Source organism: Euphorbia lathyris, chromosome 8, assembly GCF_963576675.1.
Source record: "Euphorbia lathyris chromosome 8, ddEupLath1.1, whole genome shotgun sequence".
NCBI lineage: Eukaryota > Viridiplantae > Streptophyta > Magnoliopsida > Malpighiales > Euphorbiaceae > Euphorbia > Euphorbia lathyris.
Genome location: NC_088917.1, coordinates 13,589,124 through 13,609,520, shown reverse-complemented (window position 1 = coordinate 13,609,520; position 20,397 = coordinate 13,589,124). Strand labels below are relative to the sequence as shown.

The 20,397-nt window shown below is 37.3% G+C and overlaps 1 protein-coding gene across 13 annotated transcripts in view; it reads left to right on the top strand.

Annotated features, from left to right (window-relative positions):
- The first annotated feature begins 5,092 nt into the window (after positions 1-5,092).
- Positions 5,093-20,397, top strand: part of LOC136202951 (uncharacterized) — a 34,330-nt gene continuing 19,025 nt past the window's right edge. For 7 of the 13 annotated variants that reach the window (XM_065993966.1, XM_065993965.1, XM_065993960.1 and 4 more), the window contains exons 1-6: positions 5,093-5,272; positions 6,100-6,162; positions 6,811-13,692; positions 17,506-18,378; positions 18,467-18,501; positions 18,602-18,683. In XM_065993966.1, coding sequence (XP_065850038.1) covers positions 10,572-11,741 — 1,170 coding nt within the window. In that variant the 5' untranslated portion in view covers positions 5,093-5,272; positions 6,100-6,162; positions 6,811-10,571 and the 3' untranslated portion in view covers positions 11,742-13,692; positions 17,506-18,378; positions 18,467-18,501; positions 18,602-18,683. Of the gene's footprint in view, positions 5,273-5,950; positions 5,992-6,099; positions 6,163-6,810; positions 13,693-17,041; positions 17,404-17,505; positions 18,379-18,466; positions 18,502-18,601; positions 18,684-20,397 lie in introns of those variants that run through there. The other 6 variants (XM_065993959.1, XM_065993957.1, XM_065993958.1 and 3 more) reach the window with 6 other exon arrangements.

Sequence of the window (20,397 nt, the reverse complement as noted above, 5' to 3'; positions counted from 1 at the left end):
CAGGCGATGTGACGAGGTTGAGGAGGTCAAACTGAGTGACCTTCGATATATTCTCCAGGACACCTCAATTTTGCATAGTAATGTAGAAATTATGCAAAAGTTTGTCTCTGAGGTCCAATTAGATTATAAGAAACTGAGAAAGGATGTCACATCAATTCAGAACCAACTTAAGGTTCTGAATAAAAGAAATATTCCTCTGAACACTGAGTACCGAAGTACTAGTCAGCAGAGATGGAATCCTCAACGGAATGTCCAGTGTGACTTCTGTGGGAAGAAAGGACACACCACCAAGGTGTGCTGGCACGCTCAGCACTGGGGTGCTGACCAGTCAGTAAGACATCCTAAACGGAAGGTCAGCTGTGACTTCTGTGGAAAGAATGGATACACTGTCCAAGTATGTCATCATAAAATGAAATATGATGCTTTACCTGTTGAACCTAACAAGCAAGGACCCAAAAAGAATTGGGTACCTAAAAGCAACTAGCTATATTGCAGGTAAGCCTGAGGTGTGCTGAGAAGTCAAATATGTGGTACATTGATAGCGCATGCTCGAGGCATATGACTGGTGATGAAACTCAGTTCATCACATTTGTGCGTAAACGAGGAGGAAGTGTAAGTTTTGGAGACAACAAGAAGGGTAAGATAGTAGGGTCAGAAACCATTGGTGGTAATCCTACTATTGAGTCAGTCTCCCTAGTCAGCGGACTCAAATATAACTTACTCAGCGTAGCTCAGCTATGTGACAATGGAAGAAAAGTTCTGTGAGAAAAGCAAAGCAAATCTTACACCAATTCCAATCTTCAATTAAGTTGAAACGCTGACCAAATTGATACTTGAAGTTCTGTGAGAAAAGCAAAGCAAATCTTACACCAATTCCAATCTTGTGTAAAAGTCTAAAGTGATTTTATTCATCTAAAGTGTCTTAGCAATTGTTGTTTAGGATAACCACTTATCATTTCTAGAATTATAGAAAGGAGAAGTTGAGTACTCGGTTATAATACTCAGCGGTAGTAATAGGAGTGAGTAGAGGAATAGAGGAAGGTACTCTTGTATACTCAGCTTCTGTTGTAAAAGGTTTCATGCTCTACCTTTAAAGAGCTCAGTAGAGGATTCAAAAAGCTCAGAATGAGTTCCGGGGCTAGACGTAGGCGGAGAGGATGAACCAGGATATGTCTGCTGAGTAACATATTTCTAACCCTTAACTCCTTTATATATTGCTTGCTATAAAACTGACTAAGTAACGAACTCACGCTGAGTTAAGTGCATCGAGAAGCTGGGTTCAGGAATAGACTCAAGTGCTATCTCCTGACCCAAGAAAAGAAACAGACTTAGTCACCAGTTGACTAAGCTTGTGTCTTAAACTACTCAGCACTGCTGTGTAAACCATTTCTTAAAGAAAAGAAGTCAGCCTTAACGGACAAATTTTTTGAATAGTTCCTACCCCCCCCTTGGAACTAATCTTGTCACGTTGCACAGGACCAACAAGTGGTATCAGATCTTGAAAGCTCACTGAGCAAGATATAATTATCTTGAGCTGATCCCCACAATTGTTGAGAACAGCACTCGTTTCCTCCCAGGAAATCAGACAACTCAGATTCTTCCTAAGGGACTGTCCATTACTCGGCCTCCTCTGTTCTTTGGGTCTAACTACACCTTTTGGAAGAACAAAATGAAAAACTTCATTCAGGCAACAAATATGAGTGCATGGCTTTCTATAGTCTAAGGCCCATTTGTTCCTGTTGAAACTGTTGACGGCCAAATGGTTGTTAAAGCTGAGGCTAAGTGGACAGAAGATGACCTCAAGAAGCTACAAAATCATGCTTCGGCTATAAACATGCTTCACTGTGCGTTAGATGCTGCAGAGTACAACAAACTGGAGGTCACCTATGAAGGAACCAACAAAGTTAAGGAGTCCAAGGTGAACCAGCACATGAGGTTGTACGAGCTGTTTGAAATGAATGATGAAGGAATCTCTGAAATGAACTCAAGATTCACAAACATAATCAACGAACTCAAAAGACTTGGCAAGATCTTTACTGAGGAAGAGCAAGTCAAGAAGATATTGAGGAGTCTTCCCAAAAGCTGGCAAGCCAAGAAAACTGCTGTTGAGGAAGCTCAAGACTTGACCACGTACAAGTATGATGAACTCATTGGATCTCTGCTGACCCATGAGATCTCAATGAAGAACTTTGAGGTGAAGGAGAAGTTTGAGGACAAGAAGCAAAAGTCTCTTGTCATGAAAGCTGACTCCACTGATGGGAGCTCAACAGATGATGAAGAAATGGCTATGTTCATTAGAAAAATGAAAAGGCTGTTCAGAAAGAATGATAAATATTCCAAGAAGCCTTACAAGAAGTTTGACAAGTACAAAGCTGAGCCCAGCGACAACAAGTACAAGAAGGACAACTCAAAGCCTATCACATGCTTTGAATGTCATCAAACTGGCCATATCAAATCAAGTTGTCCTACCTTGAGGAAGGAAAAGAAGAACAATAAGAAGGCAATGGTGGCAACCTGGAGTGACAGTGATGAGTCATCATCATCAGAAGCTGATGTCAATGAGTCAGCAAAGATTTGCTTCATGGCTGACGGGCTTGCTGAGCCTTGTGTTTCTGAGCATGCTGACCCCTCCATTGCATCTGACGAAGAGGCACACTCAACTGAGGTAATATCACTACCCCTTCTCAGAAATGAAATGATAAATGCCCTGAGTGACCTCTACACACTTATCAAAAAGTGTAACAAGAAGGTTAGAGCACTCAGCAGGCGATGTGACGAGATTGAAGAGGTCAAACTCAGTGACCTTCGATATCTTCTCCAAGACAACTCAACTTTGCACAGCAATATAGAAACTGTGCACAAGGTTTTCTCTGAGGTCCAATCAGATTCTAAGAAACTGAGAAAGGACATCACATCTATTCAGAACCAATTCAAAGTTCTGAATAAAAGAAATATTCCTCTGAACACTCAGTACCGAAGTACTAGTCAGCAGAGATGGAATCCTCAGCGGAATGTCCAGTTTGACTTCTGTGGGAAGAAAGGACACTCCACAAAGGTGTGCTGGCATGCTCAGCATTGGGGTGCTGACCAGCTAGTGAGATATCCCCAACGGAAGGTCAGCTGTGACTTCTGTGGGAAAAATGGGCACACTATCCAAGTGTGCCGTCATAATATTAAATATGATGTTTCACCTGCTGAGCCTAACAAACAAGGACCCAAAAAGACTTGGGTACCTAAAGATAACTAGCTATATTGCAGGTAAGCCTGAGGTGTGCTGAGAAGTCAAAGATGTGGTACATTGACAGCGCATGCTCGAGGCATATGACTGGTGATGAAACTCAGTTCATCGCACTTGTGCGTAAACGAGGTGGAAGCGTAAGTTTCGGAGACAACAAAAAGGGTAAGATAGTAGGGTCAGGAACCGTTAGTGGTAATCCTACTATTGAGTCAGTCTCCCTAGTCAGTGGACTTAAATATAACTTACTGAGCGTAGCTCAGCTTTGTGACAACGGTAGAAAAGTTATATTTGATAACACTGGATGTAAAATACTCGAGGGAAAAACAAATGAATTAATTTTAACTACCCCTCGTGTTGATAATGTCTTTATGCTGAATTTAGAAAAGAAATTTTCAAAAAATGTATGCTTAGTGTCAAAGGAAGAAAATTCCTGGCTATGGCACAGCAGACTTGGACCTCTTGGCCAAATTAGCAAGAAAGCAATTAGTTGAGGGACTGCCAGAACTTAAGTTCGAAAAGGATAAATTATGCAATGCTTGTCAATATGGAAAACAAACTAAAAAATCTTTTCACAGTAAAAACATTGTCTCAACCAAGCGTCCACTCGAGTTGCTACACTTGGATCTCTTCGGACCAGTCCAGCCGCTGAGCTTGGGTGGTAGGAGATTTTCCTTTGTCAATGTAGATGACTTTTCTCGGTACACTTGGATCATCTTGCTGAGTAGCAAGGATGAAACCTTTGAGACATTTTCAACATTAGTAAGAAAACTTGAAAATGATAAAGACCTAAAGTTAGCTCACATTCGGTGTTTACTTCAAAATTTTGGGGAAAACTCCAGAGTGCTTTGGACACCAGGTTAAATTTTAGCACAGCTTTTCATCCACAAGCAGATGGTCAATCTGAAAGAACAATCCAAACGCTGGAAGACATGTTGAGAATGTGTGTGTTGGACTTTGGTGGTCATTGGGATACATATTTGCCTCTCATTGAATTGCATATAATAATAGCTACCACTCAAGCATTCAAATGGTTCCTTATGAAGCATTATATGGTAGAAAGTGTAGATCTCCTTTATGTTGGGAAGAAGTTGGTGAAAGGAAGCTCACTGGTCCCGAGATAATACAAATAACTTCTGAAAAGGTTCCTATCATTCGTCAAAGATTGCAAACTGCCTTTAGTAGGCAGAAAAGCTATGTGGATCTAAGGAGGAAGGATATGGTATTCATGGAAGGGGACTATATTTTTTATCAAAGTGTTACCAATACCGTTTGAGATTTTGAAGAGAATACGCGAAGTTGCATATCAATTAGCATTGCCTAACTTATCACAAGTTCATCATGTGTTCCATATATCAATGCTAATGAAATATGTTTCTGTTCCTTCTCATGTTGTTCATCCTCAAGCGATAGAGGTTAGTGAAGATTTATCTTATGAGGAGCAACCAGTGGCAATTCTGGATCGTCAAGTTCGCCAACTTCGATCAAAAGTCATCCCAATGGAAAATGTGTTGTGGAGTAAGCATTCCTTGGAAGAGTGCACTTGGGAATCCGAATTGGAGATGAAGAACAGTTATCCTTACCTATTTCAAACATGAGGTTAGTCCTTCAATTTTAAATTCGAGGACGAATTTCTTTAAGGGGGGAAGAATTGTAATATCCAAAATTTTATGTAAAAGCTATTTGCTAAATTGAATTAGTTAGAAGGAGTTAAGGATAAAGTATAATTACTTTAGAGAAATTTTTTAAAAGATAATACAAATGTAGGGATTAATATGAAATTTGGCTAAAATCAATTATATGAAGGAGCTGTACGCAGACTCCATTATTGGACCTTCTCCATCTTCTTCTTCTAAAAACACAAACACTACTTCTACCTCCTTCTTCCTCATACGGAATCCGTTTTTCACGATTTTTATACCGAAATGAAGCTCTCAACTCCAGCTACGCATGCATGGGGTCGATTTACCTATGGATACACTAGATTTTGGTGCATGCAAGGAGTTTTGAGGTGTAATCGGAGCTACGCCGGAAAAAGTAAGAAATCTAACCAAAGTTTAACTTTCCGGTCGATTTTGGGTGTTTTGAGAATGATTCTAGACTCCTGGAATCATAAGGAACAAAGTGGTATAATTAATTTCTCAAAACAATCAACTTTAATTTTTCCGATAGGCGGATCCCGACCACCGGTGATATTTTCCGGTGATATACGAAATAAGGGTAGAAAAAAATATTGGTTAACTTCAGAATGTTCTAAATATTATTTAGAGCAACATTAATTCTTGGACTTTGACCAAATTCTTTACCGTTTAGTCTCTATAAATTGCGAAAGTATATAGTTGGGTGAAATTAAGGAAAATAAATTAAGTTGGGTTAAAAATAATTTTTGGATCCTTATTTAAATAAATATTCAGAATATATAATTTTAAAAATAAAGGTTGAAGGGAGATTGGACTAAGCATAATTAATTAATTATGCTCTTGAGATTATTGGTTAGTTAATTTGGTTGATATAGATATTATGAAAATGGATTATAAGTATATATGTTTATACGTTGTTTGATGATGAGTAATTTTGGGAGTAAAGTATTAGAATTACTGACAGTTATGGAACTGTCGGATGATTGATGTCCAACTGGGTTGATAAATTGTAGTCTATGGAGTCCCGGTTTGGACTTTGAATATTTTTTTTATATAGAAGTGTATTTTATTGCAGGGTTAACCCTAGTTATTACTAGAAGGGTGTTCGTTTTATAGGTGAGACTCTGCCGAATTTTCAGTAGACAATCTGTAAAACGAGACAAAATAAATTTTAATATTTCCCTAAACATATATAAATTCTAAAAATAATGTTATCTCTTTTAGATACTCAACTGGTAAGAGGAGCAGCAGTACCTAAAAATTAGGAAAGTCGGCTAGGAGCACTTTGTGAGTTAATTATATGTTATGCATTTTTAATTTAGCATTTGCATTCATAATAAATGATTTCATGATATTTCAAGTAAAGTACTATTTTTACTTATAAAAGTGTCTTATTGGTTATAATAAATTATACTTAATTATTTGTGGATAAATACGTGTTATGGACATGCTTCCTGGTGAGCGGCATCAGGACCTTGTGCGCACAGGTACTATCGGGTTATTGGATATTGATGATACTAATATTGTGAATGTTGTGATATATGGATAAGCTCGGTTGAGATATTCTCAGGCTATATGATATGTGGATTTTGGATTTAAGTGAGTCTGGGTACGGAATCGGTTGAGTTATTCTCGGTCCTCCAACTAACTGGGTGTGTGGTCGGTTGAGTTATTCTCGGTCCCCCAGTTATTGGATATGAGTGAAATGCTGATTATTGATGGATTATTAGATTGGGTATTGAGGTTTAGGGTCCAACATACGTATTAAACCACCTATCTATTTATTTATAAGACAATTTTATGAAAAGCATATTGTGTGATCACTTATATTATATATTATTATTATTATTATTGTGTGTGACATAAATGTTAAATTATTCATGCATTGCATATAATTAATTCACTATGGGAGGTTTGACTCCTTTAATTTTTCAGGTGACTAGAAGTCTGTTGCAGCCCACGGTCTTTCTTCCGGGCGGCACACTTATCTTTATCTGGTTAATCCTTCTACCTAATATAAAATTCTGATTCTAGACCGCAGTACCAGTTTGAGAATTATATTGTGTGCCTCATTGAAGAATTTAATATTAAATTATGTTAAAGAATATTTGGTAAGGTTGATTGTATATTATATTAAGGCTTGCTACGGGTTGGTGGAGAATTCAAAAATCAACAGTTTGTTGAATTCTGTGAAGCCATCGACATTGACCATAACTTTTCTGCTCCTAGAACGTGTCAACAGAATGGGGTAGTTGAGAGGAAAAACAGAACCTTGGTTGAAATAGCCAGGACAATGCTGAGTGAGAATAGGCTTCCAAAGTACTTTTGGGGAGAAGCTGTCAACACAGCTTGCTACATACTTAATAGGGCTCTAGTCAAACCCATATTAAAGAAGACTCCCTACGAACTTTGGAAAGGACGAAAACCCAACATTGGATACTTTCGTGCCTTCGGCTGTAAATGTTTCATTCTAAATACTAAAGACAGCATTGCTAAGTTTGATTCAAAAGCTGATGAAGTTATCTTTTTAGGCTACTCAACAAACAACAAAGCATATAGAGTTTTCAATAAACGAACTCAGGTCTTAGAAGAGTCCGTACACGTTGAGTTCGATGAAACTAACCCTGCAGGAAAAGACAAGCAGCTGACTGAGGATGATCCATACTCAGCACCTGCTGACCAAGAAACAGCCATTGAGTCACTACCTCAAAGGCTGACTAAAGGTGAAAGCGAAACTCAAATTGTCTTCACTGACCAATCTATACCTGCAGAGATTGTTGAAACACAACCAGCTCAAGACATCACTCTACCAAAGGAGATCAGAATACCAAGAGGACACTCAGAGAGTGTTATTCTTGATGCTGCTGAAAACACCCTGATGACCAGAAATCAACTCAAGAGATACCTTAGCAATGTAGCATTCGTCTCAGTTTTGGAACCAAAGAACTTCTCTGAAGCTGAGCACGATGAGTTCTGGATGGGTGCAATGCAAGAAGAACTTGATCAATTCAGAAGAAATGAAGTATGGGACTTAGTGCCAAACCCAAGAAGCTAGAAGACCATAGGAACAAGATGGGTCTTCCGCAACAAGCTAGATGAACAAGGGAACGTAGTCAGGAACAAAGCAAGACTTGTAGCTCAGGGCTATAGTCAGCAAGAAGGTATTGACTACGGTGAGACCTTCGCCCCAGTGGCAAGGCTAGAGGCTATAAGAATTTTATGTGCATATGCTAGTTACATGAACTTTAAGTTATTTCAAATGGATGTTAAGAGTGCATTCCTTAATGGAGTTATAAACGAGGAATTCTATGTTAATCAGCCTCTAGGGTTTGAGGATCCCAAGTTCCCAAACCACGTTTATAAGCTCAAAAAGGCTCTGTATGGTCTCAAGCAAGCACCACGTGCTTGGTATGAGAGGCTGACCAGTTTCCTGCTGACTAGAAATTATGTCAGAGGTAAAGCTGATACAACCTTATTCATTAAGAGGAAGGGTAAAGATACCCTACTAGCTCAGATATACGTTGATGGCATTATTTTTGGTGCCACTAATGAGTCCATGTGCAAGGAATTTAGTAAGCAGATGCAGACTGAGTTTGAAATGTCAATGATGGGAGAACTCAACTTCTTCCTTGGACTTCAAATCAAACAAGGGAAAAATGGCATCTTCATCAGTCAAACCAAGTATGCTAAGGAGATATTGAAGAAGTATGAACTTGAGAACTGCAAGTCAATATCTACCCCAATGGGCACTGACACTGTCCTCTGCGCTGACAAAAATGGTAAGTCAGTAGACAGCAAATTGTACAGAGGTATAATTGGCTCTCTACTCTACTTAACTGCTAGTAGGCCGGACATTCAGTTCTCAGTATGTTATTGTGCTAGATATCAATCTAACTCTAAGGAATCTCATTACATAGCTGTAAAAAGAATCCTTAGATATTTGCAAGGCTCAGTGAATGCAGGTTTATGGTATCCCAATACTTATGATTTCACACTCATTGGATACGTTGACGCTGACTACGGAAGAGACAAACTTGAACGAAAAAGCACCTCAGGAGGATGTCATTTCCTTGGGAGTTGTCTTGTGTCTTGGTTCAGTAAGAAGCAGTCGTCAGTAGCCCTGTCAACCACTGAAGCTGAGTACATTGCTGCTGGAAGCTGTGTGGCTCAAGTCCTCTGGATTACGCAATAGGTGGAAGATTATGGTGTTCAGACTAAAACAATTGAAGTCAAATGTGACAACAAGAGTGCCATTGACCTATCAAAGAACCCAATCCAGCACAGCAGGATGAAGCACGTCAGCATAAGACATCACTTCATCAGAGACCATGTACTCAAGGGAGAGATCAAGCTGACCTACGTCCCAATGGATAAGCAGCTTGCTGATATCTTCACAAAGCCACTGGCTCGAGAGCAATTTAACATACTAAGGGAAGCCATCGGTATGTCTAATCCTCTTCAATAAAATTCTATGTTTAAATTAAACGTTGAGTGATTACCATACTGAGTGATTCGTGCTAAATTAGTAACTATTGCATGCTGAGTATAATATGATATGAAATCCCCCATGCTGAGTAAATGTACACACTGAGTGATTATCTTAAGCTAAGTTACTAAGCACATGAATAATTATTCAACGTAAACCTAACTACTCAAAATACCAAAAGTTTAACATTCTTAACGCTGAGTAAAGATCCCTTGCACAATTAATGCTGACACGCGTATTAAATAGCCACCTAGGATGACGTAAGCGCAATAATTAGAAAACACATGCGCCGATTGTGTCATAAATGCCAGAATCATTGTCGGTCGATTATCTCGAGGTCAAACCGCCACCTCAACGCTTCAGATCAACTTGACACCCCTATAAATAGTGGACGAATTCCCACTTGTACCTCTTTACGCTTAGAAATTTCTGGTATTCAAATCTTCCTTTCTAAAATTCCCAAACCTCTAAAAAATCTCTGAAAATCATGTCGGATTCTCAGAATCTCTTCGGTGCTGGTTACAACGACAACCGCTCCGATGAAAATCCTCAATCTCCTGCTCAGCATGAATATATCGAGACTCCCACCGAGTCTCAAGAACATGGTCAGCATGACCATTCTAAGGTCATTACTCCAAGCAAGAAACCCCAGGCTAACCAAGCTACATCGTCAACGAAACAGAAGGACAAGGGGAAGAAACCAATAGAGAGAACCTACACACTGGTCTACAATAGTGTAAGGGGATATAAGATTGACCACTCTCGCTGGTTCTCGAAGGGATTTGTTGAAGCTGAGCAACCCTTCTACGAGTGGATTTCTAAGAATGGCTAGACCGAGCTGTTCTCGATTCGAGAAGCCACCTACCCTGAGTTGGTGAAGGAATTCTACGCTAACCTACGAGCCGCTGATGATGACCAAGATTATATGGTCACCAAAGTTCAAGGAAAGGACATCTTTATCAACCCTCATTACCTCGCCAAACTGCTCAAACTGAAAACCGAAGGAGCTCAACTCAGAACAACAAGAGACCACGGTAAAATTAAGTATCCCACTACGTTTTGCAAACCCACCGGTCATGCAGGGGAAATCGCTAGTACTTCCATGGGTCAGCGTCAGAAGATGGCACACTACATACTGACCAACTTTCTCTTTCCAAAGGTCAACTCCACATCTTCAGCGTCTAACTTCGATTAGTGCTTCATTTGGCACATGCTGACCTACCAGCCGATCAACATGCCAGTTTTTCTCATCGGTGGTTTTCAACGAAGTACTAGAACCCTTAAGTTAGGCTCACTTATCACCAAAATCCTCAAAGACTACCAGGTGAGCTTGGTTGAGGAAATTGAAGTCTGGGGGACTGAGATTACTGCAGCTGCATTGTTCTGCTTGGTCTACGACCAACCCATTGTACCCAAGAAAGGTAAGGGGGACGCAGCTAAGGAAACACATGGCATGTTGACCAGAGAGGGAAAGAAAGAAAAGCAAGCTCGTGCTGACAGAAAGAGGAAAGCCATTCAAACCTCTTCCAAAGACATTGATGCTGCCCCAAAAAAGATTCGGTTTGTGTCCAAAGGCAAGAAAGCTGAAGCTGAGCAAGGTCAGTATGGACCCAAGTCAGCAGAAAACCTCAAAAGGCAAGTTGAGCCTGAGGAAGAAGCAAAAGAGGATACTCCAGAAACACCTCTGAGGAAGAAGAGCAAGAAATCCTCTGAGTTGAACCCTATCAACGCAGCCCCTATTGCCTCGGTGATCTCTGAAGACTCACATTTTATGAGAAGTCAAGGCATTGATCTAGAGAAATCACCTGCTGACCAAGAGGAAGAGTTAGGTAATTTTGGAGGTCAGTTTCACACTGAGGAGACCGTGGATGTTGAGCAGGTTGAAGAACAAACTGAGCCAACGGCGAAAGTCTATGCTGACCTAGGGTTAAATTCATCCTTTGAGTCCCTTGACTCCATTCCTACTGACCCTTCTCCTCCAAAGGCTAAGAAATTCAAACGCCTCAAGAAAAAGGCTCATAAATCTCCAGTTATTGACCTTCTAGATGATTCACCTCTGCGGGATCCTATTACTGAGCTCACTGACCTTCAATTCAAATTCTTCTCCAAGAACACTGAGCCTTCTCTAACGAAATTGAAGAAAATGCAATCCTCTGTTTCTCAACCTAAGGAACATGCCGACTCAACTGCTACTCAAGGTCAAGTTCATACCGAGCAAGTGCTCGAAGTTCTTGTTGCTCAACATACTGAGATAGCAAAGGAAAAACCTGCTCAGGTCAGTTCTGAAACTCTTCAACCTCCTCAAACTAGTCAGCTTCAGCCTGACTCTGAGCAGTTAAATGACTCTACCAATCAACCTCTTCCACATCCTCAAGAGTAGAATATCAACCAGTCAATTCCTACTGGTAGTCAAAATAAAAGTCCAGCCACTGACCACGCTGGCACTTCACATAATGAACAGCACCAAACACCTCCTCCTTCTGGTGCTACTCATATTCCGGCATCTGGGCCAAACATTGATGGATCCTACACTTACCTGCACGCCACTGAGTCTGGTCGAAGAATCATTAACTCAGCTCAAGCCTTACTCCAGGACCTTCATCAATCCAATGTCGAAGCTGCTGGGTCAATTCATGTTGAGCAAACTCAACTTTCCTCTGTCACTCAGCTTCTCACCGAAATCAAAGGTCTTAAGGATCTTCTGAGTGTCATGACATCTCTCCAGTCTCAACAGCCCAAGCAGAAATCTATAGTAAAGCTGGCTGAACTCCAGTTGACAATGGTAAATCACATGAACTCTCTCCAGGGTCAACTCCAAAACTTGTCAGCTGCGAACTCAATGTATGCAACCTCTGCTGAGGTTCATCACCTCTTTACCCAGCTTTATTCTGAACAAGCCAGAACCAACGAGCAACTCTCTTCCTCCTCCCAATGCTCCATTGAGCAAATTAGTGAGGTTGTCCGTCTACTCAACTTGAGTAAGGAAGAGATGGAAACTGACCAACTCAAGACAAATGAGCTTCTGCAATACTCCCAATCCATCTTCAAACATGCGCGTCACACGAATGCTCAACGTTAGTTTTATGATTCGGCTTTGCTTAAGATGTTTCATCAAGCTTATGCCATACTGACTGACATTATCACCTGGATTGGAAAGTCTCAAGAATATATTCTGAGTATGCTCAATGCCTCGGTCAGGATTCCCGGTTCTGTCTTGGATGATGGTGTTCCTGTTTTTGATGGTCTCAATGAAAGCACGAAAAAGCTTAAGGCATATTCTGTGAGGTTAACTCGTGCTGCTCTCAACGACACCTTCATTCCTCCTCCGCCCGATGCTGGCAAAACGGGGGAGAAAGAACAAGCTGATAGAACTCAGCATACAGGAGAAGCATCTGGTAGTCAGCAGAAACAAAAGGGAAAAGCCAAAGATCTTCATTCTGCCCAAGTCAACAGAAAAAATAGCTTGGCTAGATTTGCTAGATTTAGTTTTTAAACTTGTATATTTTTTCTGACGTACTTTGTTCTGCTGACCATCAATCTAAACTTATGCATCTCTTATTCAAATTGACTAATCTTATGTGATGCTTACTTATGATTTGTGCTAAAACACTAACGTATCTTCATTAAATCAATTGTGTTATTTGTTCACATTGCTTTATGATTGTCTACTGTGTTGATCTAAACGTTGACCTCTTTTATATGTCTTCTTAGCTAAACCTCATTGAACAAAGATATACTCAGCGTACTTTGATATCTAAACTCAATCTTCCGCATAACTTATCTGAGTAAAAAGAATATGTTCCATGAGCTGACCTAATTCTGAAAACTGACCTTAGACTTACTTGATTAAACCTTGAAATGTTTAAAGTAAAACTAAATCAGTAACTCAACCCTTACGGGGGAGTATCTTGAGAAAAAACAAGGTCAACTATCATGGGGGAGCTCAACACTGAGTTCCTTACTGAATATTTTTGCCAACATCAAAATGGGAGAGTTTGTTGAAACACCTTTCCACACGATTTTGATTTGACAAAATTATTTATGTGAATGATAAAAATATTCTAACACATCAAATTTAAATGCTTTGATTTATTCACACTAATGTGTTTGTTCAATGTTGAGTTATTTGATTTATAAGACATTAAGATAAAAAGCCTAAAGGCCCATAAGAGGAAGTCAAGCCCAAGTCAACAGATCAAGACCTCACGGCCCAAGAAAACAAAACGCAGTCGTACTAAGTAAAACGCCAGCCCAGCATGAAGAAGGATCAAGAAGTCTTCATCAAAATAGCTTCAAGACGAAGCTGCTGAGTTGAGCGACAAGGTAGTCAGGTCAGCGGCAGAACATAACAAACTTCACAAATATAAATAACAATTTACTCACAAACAATTCATGGTTAGATAATTTTCTTAATGAACCAAGTCCAAAAGAGGATTTTGGGCTCGAAACAAGCTCGAAGCTCGGCTCAAGCTCGTTGAGCAAGCCAAAGCTCGGCTCGGGCTCGGCTCGTTAATTTTATAGCAAGCTCGGTTCGGGTTCGAGCTCGTTAATTTTATAGCGAACCGAGCTTGAACAGGCCAAAACTCGGCTCGGCTCGATTACAGCCGTACATGAAGGGATGAAATTTCATTGGATTTATGTTTTTATGTTCTATTATGATTAAAATAAATTAAATATATTAACTTTAGTATCTATTTTTAACAAGACATTAAAAAATATTGAATATAAAAATTTAACCCCATCTCAAAAGATTAGAACAATTTTTAAATAAATATTAAAATTTATAAATATATATATTTCAGTTTTTATATATGTACATCATTTGTCATTGAACTTGTTCAAAATGCTTTATTGACCTTCTAAATTTTCAAAATATTCTAATAGCCTCATGAATTTGCATAAAATGTTCAGTTAACTCTTTGAACTTGCGTTAAATATAATCAATTAATCACTCGGTTGTAAAAAAAGTAAGTTACGAATCTTAAAAAAAGTTTTGGACCAAGGTTAGGGTATGTAATTCTAATTTTAGGGAAGAAAAAGTTTTATAATTGAACAAGTAAGATTTTTTTTTTAATATGTTTTAATCTATTTTGTATTTTGTGAATTATATAATAACATTTTAAGACACGTGTAACACAGATTTTTTGGGTCACATGAATGTTGTGCACTGTTATTCTTTCTTCATATTTGATTTTGTTTGTTTGGTACAAAGTGTCGTATCTGCTTTTGCTTTAAGCATTTATATTTCATTTGTTTTTGTTAGAGATTAGAGATAAGGTACAAAAATAGACCTATTGGTTTTGAGAAGTATCAATTTAAGGGAATAATATAAATGGCGTGTTACGTTCCGTTGTCGAGATCTAAATTTGTATTTTTTTTAAAAAGTTAAGCCTTAATGTTATTTTAAACGTAGAGTCTAAATTAATACTTTCCAAAAACCATAAATATATTTTAGTACGTCATCATTATAAAAACGGCTAGAATTTCAAGGGTGATAAAAGCCGCAAGTATAAGTACCTATAAAATTACAACAGTTAACATCGCATGCTATTGCGATTAGAAAAAACATCGCATACTATCTTACTAATTTTTTTTTAAATGATTCTGTCGCTGGCGGAAGAGATAATTCTGCTGTTAATTTTGATGCACCGTGTTAGATATCAATATAAAATGCACTTTTAATTTTGATTCAAACAGTTTCATGATATAAGCTCCATTTAGTTTATTTGAAAGCCTTCGTTTCTTAAAAAAAAACAAAGATTTTCTACTTTTATATTAGAAGCTATATTTTTAGGGTAAATTTTTTTTAAAAAAAACTATGTGGTTTCAATTTTTTTTTTTGAGAAAAAGGAATGTGTTTTTTCTTTTCAAATATAGGACTGTAGTTTATTCCGTTACACTATTTACGGATTTGGTGAAGATTCCGTTTATTTGCTGACGTGGCTGAAGGGCAAATATGGGGTTTTTAAAAAAATGGGTAAATTTAAAAAAAAATCATGTGGTTTCACTTTTTTAATTTGCAGAAAAAAGGATTGTGGTTTATTCCGTTATACTATTTACGGATTTGGTGAAGATGCCGTTTATTTGCTGACGTAGCTAAAGCGCAAGTATGAGTTTTTAAAAAAATTCACCAATGAATCTTTTATAACTATTTTGGATCTACAATATTGACCAATAGATTTTTTATAACTATTTTGTGGCTACAACATTGACTATAAAATCTCACATGAGCGCAATCTCACATGGTTGTTCAAGGCTTTTTATAGTCAATTTTTTAAAAAACTCATATTTGCCTAGTCACGTCAACAAATAAACGACGTCTTCACCAAATCCGTAAATAGTGTAATGGAATAAATCACAGTCCTGTATTTAAAAAGAAAAAACCACAATCTTTTTTTCTGCAAAAAAAAAAGTGAAACTATAGAGTTTTTTTTTTAATTTACCCCAATTTTTTAAAAACTCATATTTGCCATTCAGCAACGTCAACAAATAAACGATATCTTCACGAAATCCGTAAATAGTATAACGGAATAAACCACAGTCCTGTATTTAAAAAGAAAAAAGACAGTTATTTTCCTGGAAAAAAAAATGAAACCCTTTGTTTTTTTTTTAAATTTACCCTACTTTTTAACTCCTGTACTTTTTAACTATGAAATTTACTAAACAGATAAAAGCATCCCTTAAACGAGTGACCAAAAAACGAGTGACCAAACACGCGGACAGTATCAAAGACAACAAAGAAGGTTGCTGCTTAACAATGAAGGAAATAAAACAAAAGAAAAGGAAGATGAAGGCTTTAGCCTGAGAGAAGCTTTTAGTTTTATCTAAAGCACAACTAAGACTTTAAGTCGTTCTTATATTTTTATTTTTTCCTAAAAGTTGCACTTATATTAAACAAATGAATATTACATTAAAGAGAAAAGAAAACCCTCAACCCATGGTAAGCTTTCAATCAACAGGCTAAGAGCTTCATACTCGAGTTCTTATATTAAACACCGGATCTTCTATATCACTCGGAGGACCCACAATTTATATTTGGACACATATATTGTGGTCCAACGTAATAATTAAAATAGTAAAACCTCTTATAATTGTATGGATTTATATTACACATGTTAAAATATAGGGTTAAGGTGTAAAAATATCCCTAACGTTTTGGGTCAGGAGCAATTTTACCCATAACGTCTAAAATGGTGCAATTTTGCCCCTAACGTTTGTAGCCAAGAGCAATTTTACCCCTAACGTTGGTAATTTGGATCAATTTCAGACACTATTATAAAACACAGATATTTTTGTTCATTATTTTGCACCAATTGCATATCAATTCATTCTAAAAAAAGGATTTCATGTCTTTTGTAATTTAATAATTGAATTGGAGATTAATATTTATAAATTTGGTGAATTATTTCTGAATCAATTTATCAACGTTAGAAGTAAAATTGCTCTTGGCTACAAACGTTAGGAGTAAACTTACACCATTTTTTATGTTAGGAGTAAAATTATCCTGACCCAAAATATTAGGAGTATTTTTGCACCTTAATCCTAAAATATATATGTGAGGCCATGGAAAACGAATGTTTCTAATAATTTGCACTTTAGGTCTTATTCAATGATACAACAAAGTGTTTTTTAGTCTTCTAGGATCTCTTGGTCTTTATACCAATACAACATTCTAGAATGAGCTCCATCACAGCCAGGTGTACAGCATCACAAGCAATTTGCCCCATTTTTGAATCAGTACCATTCAGTCAAAGGATGTAGAGGAGCCATCTTAGCCAACTGCCAATGTCCTTTATTGCCATCTATTGTCCTTTATTTTCTTGTGCAACAATCCTAATTTCCATAGTATATTACTCCATTATGTAAGCTTTTGTTCAACAGTTAATGAGAATTGAAAAGATTCAGTAAAGTTCCAGACTTTACCTCATTCTCCTTTTCGAGGCTAAAAAAAAACTTGAAAATAACCCAGTGAGATAAATGCTTGGTTTGGCCTGCTTTGATGCAAAATGATGGGTTTTGGTTTTGCCTCTAGATTTTTGCAGGTTTTGCTCGTTGATTTAGTTCTTCTTCTTCTTCTGTTGTTTATTACTTCTTTTATCTGTGGATCTATCTATGAATCTATAATAAACATGTCTATGTCTTAGGTTAGCAGCTCAATTTCTTCTTAGTTAGAGGTGCTAGCACTACTACGACTTTCAGGGCATCTGCCATTGGAGACAATGAGGCCAAAGAGAAGTAAATTCTGAAGATTAAAGTTAAGGCTTTTCTTTTCTCTTCTTTTTCTGGTCTTTTGTATATATGTTTGTACCTTTAAGCTGAAAAAAATGGTTTGCTTCGGTTTGGGTTTCTTTTTTATAAGTAATTTGCAATATAGGCTCAAGTTCCTTTTGCTAAAATATACCAAGTTCTCATTTTTTCCCTTTCTCAGAGCTTCTGCTTGCTGTCTTCTCCTTCTTCCTCTTTCTTTTCCCTCTTCTCCACCTGATAATGTAAATTGCAACCATAAACATTACCAATTGTGGGTTCAATTTCATTTTTTGGCTTGTACTAAAATCACTCTGGAAAGAGTTCAAAAAGTAATAATGGCTTGGAGTAAGTTCCTTGGCTTGTTTCCTATCTACATTTTCTTGGTTATGAAGTTGTGCTCTGCTGCAGATCCTGTAGTAACTTATAATTTTGAGGTCTCTTATTCTCTCCGTACTTGCTCTTCTTTTAACTTCTTTTAATGGAATTATTGGTCTTTTTAATCTTAATTCTTCATTTAAAAAGGGATGGATTAGTTCCATATTCTCTCAAGTTTCAATCTTTAACTTCAGATCTGCTATGCGTTTACAATTAAGCTATGAATGTACCAGATTCGGCTGCTATACTACATTGAGCTTTTATAAATACTGCAATGATATAGAACTGCTAGTAATTGCTTATAAATTTGCAGGTTATTGCTATAACGTGACCACTAATGACAATGTCATTGTCAATGTTAGAAACAAATTGGACGAGAATCTCCTGATGCACTGGTAGGATTCTTGGCTTTATTGCAAGTTTTTGTGTCAATTTTTCCTTTCTCTCTTTTTAATCTTTTTTCCCTCTTCTTGGCAATTGAAGGGGAATTAGATGGAATCAAGACAGGGATGATGATGGTATGTGTTAAAAAGTTCATTGAAAGGTTCCCTTTTTGTAGTAGAAGGATAAAAAAAACATGAAAATGATGGGTTTTGGTTTGCCTCTTGATCTTTGCAGGTTTAGTTCCTTGATTTTGGACTCTTGGGGAAGAGAGAGAGAGAAGAAGAAGGGCATCCGCCATTGGAGACAATGAGGAAAGGTAAGGCTTTTCTTTCTTTTTCTGGTCTTTTGTATATATGTTTGTATTTTTAAGCTGAAAAGTGTGAATTTGGGGGTGGAATAAGGAAGAATCCAAAACTTTGTCTAGTTAGGATTTAACTTTTATTTATTTTTGCACTTCTTTTTAGTAAAAACTTAAACTGTGAGAAAAAAGTCATTACATTTAGACCAGTAGCTGTAGGCTGAAGCAGGCTCATGGAAAAAGAATTACAACAACAAATCCTTAGTCCCGAAACGATTCGGGTCAGCTAACATGACATTTTAAATAAGACTAATTTTATAAGTGTCAAATTTGACTATGGCCTAATCTAGCATAGCCAATCGTGCTTTAGCCTGTTCTAACTCCGGCTTGTCAAAAAATTGAAAAGCTGGAATTCAAGCTCAACATTAACTCTAAAATCGTGAAAAACTTTCCTGTTCTCGGGGCATCAAACTATAGTTGCACACTTTAGTGCTAAACTTGTTATGTTTACATTTCCTCTTTCACTTTATCCATGTTTGAGTTGCTTTTGGACCGCATGTCATTGTCTTCGTTGTTTCTCTTTTGCTCTTAGCACAATCTTCCCATCATGTTTGCTCGATATTGCTCTTTTTCCTTTTTCTCAAGCCTGCTTGCTTCCCCTTTGTTTCATCCACCTTGCCTATTTCATCATTTGCAAAAGAAAAAAAAGAATTAGTTATTTGGCTGCCAATGCTTTTAGAATATAAAAATTTCTCACTTTCAGTTCGGGAGCAGCATATCCTCTTGTCGGACTTTAATAATCATTAAAGTTGTTTAGTACCACATTTAACAGGGAACTAAATTTTATTTTCCGAAATCATCATTTTTGGAGCTTTCTACATTTAAATCTTCACTTTCTCTCTTTACCAAACAACAAACTTAAAAAGTTGAAGAATTAAAGTTTTTTAGAATATCATAAGTCTTTGAAAATTTCAACTTTGAGGTCCTTATTTTTAGCAAAGCCAAAAACCTCAGACATCTCTTAGGTCGCAAAAAAACCCGGCATTCCCTGTTTGAACAAAAAAAAAAAAAAAGTCCACTGATACCTGTTTTGTCAAACGTGAAAGCAAAAGGTAATCCAAGAGCCTAGAAAAAAAGAGGAGCCTTATTTTTTACTTCTATTCTAGGAGTTGTGAGTAGCATCTGTATTCTATGAGTGCAAAGAGCCTTCTGTTATTAACTTATATATATTCCAATTGTGTGTCTTCTTTCTTCATCCTCCTATTATTATGCTTCCCTTCTATCTAAATCTCCTTTTTTGTAAATAAATGTTTGCTTCTGTTTGGGTTTCTTTTCTTTAAGTAATTTGCAATATAGTCTCAAGTTCCGTTTGCTTAAAAACTGTGTCATTTTAGTCTAAGTATCATCATACTTTATTATCTTTATGAACTGTGTTTGTTTAAATCTGATTTCAATTTTGGAACCTCTCAATGGATGAGTAAATGTTGATATGCAGGTCCATTTATAGATGTGATGTTTTTTCTTATGGTGTTGTTCTACTGTCTTTAATAAGCAAAAGAATCTACGAAAACTCTGGTGACTGCACTGTTATTGTGCAACTTGTTTATGAATTGGCCAAGAATAACTCAGTTTCTTGTTTTGGTAAATTTAAGTCTTCCTTGATGCATCAAACCCTGGAGTTTAGAACCAGATTTTCACTTCAATGATGCCATTAAAATTACCAATTTGACAT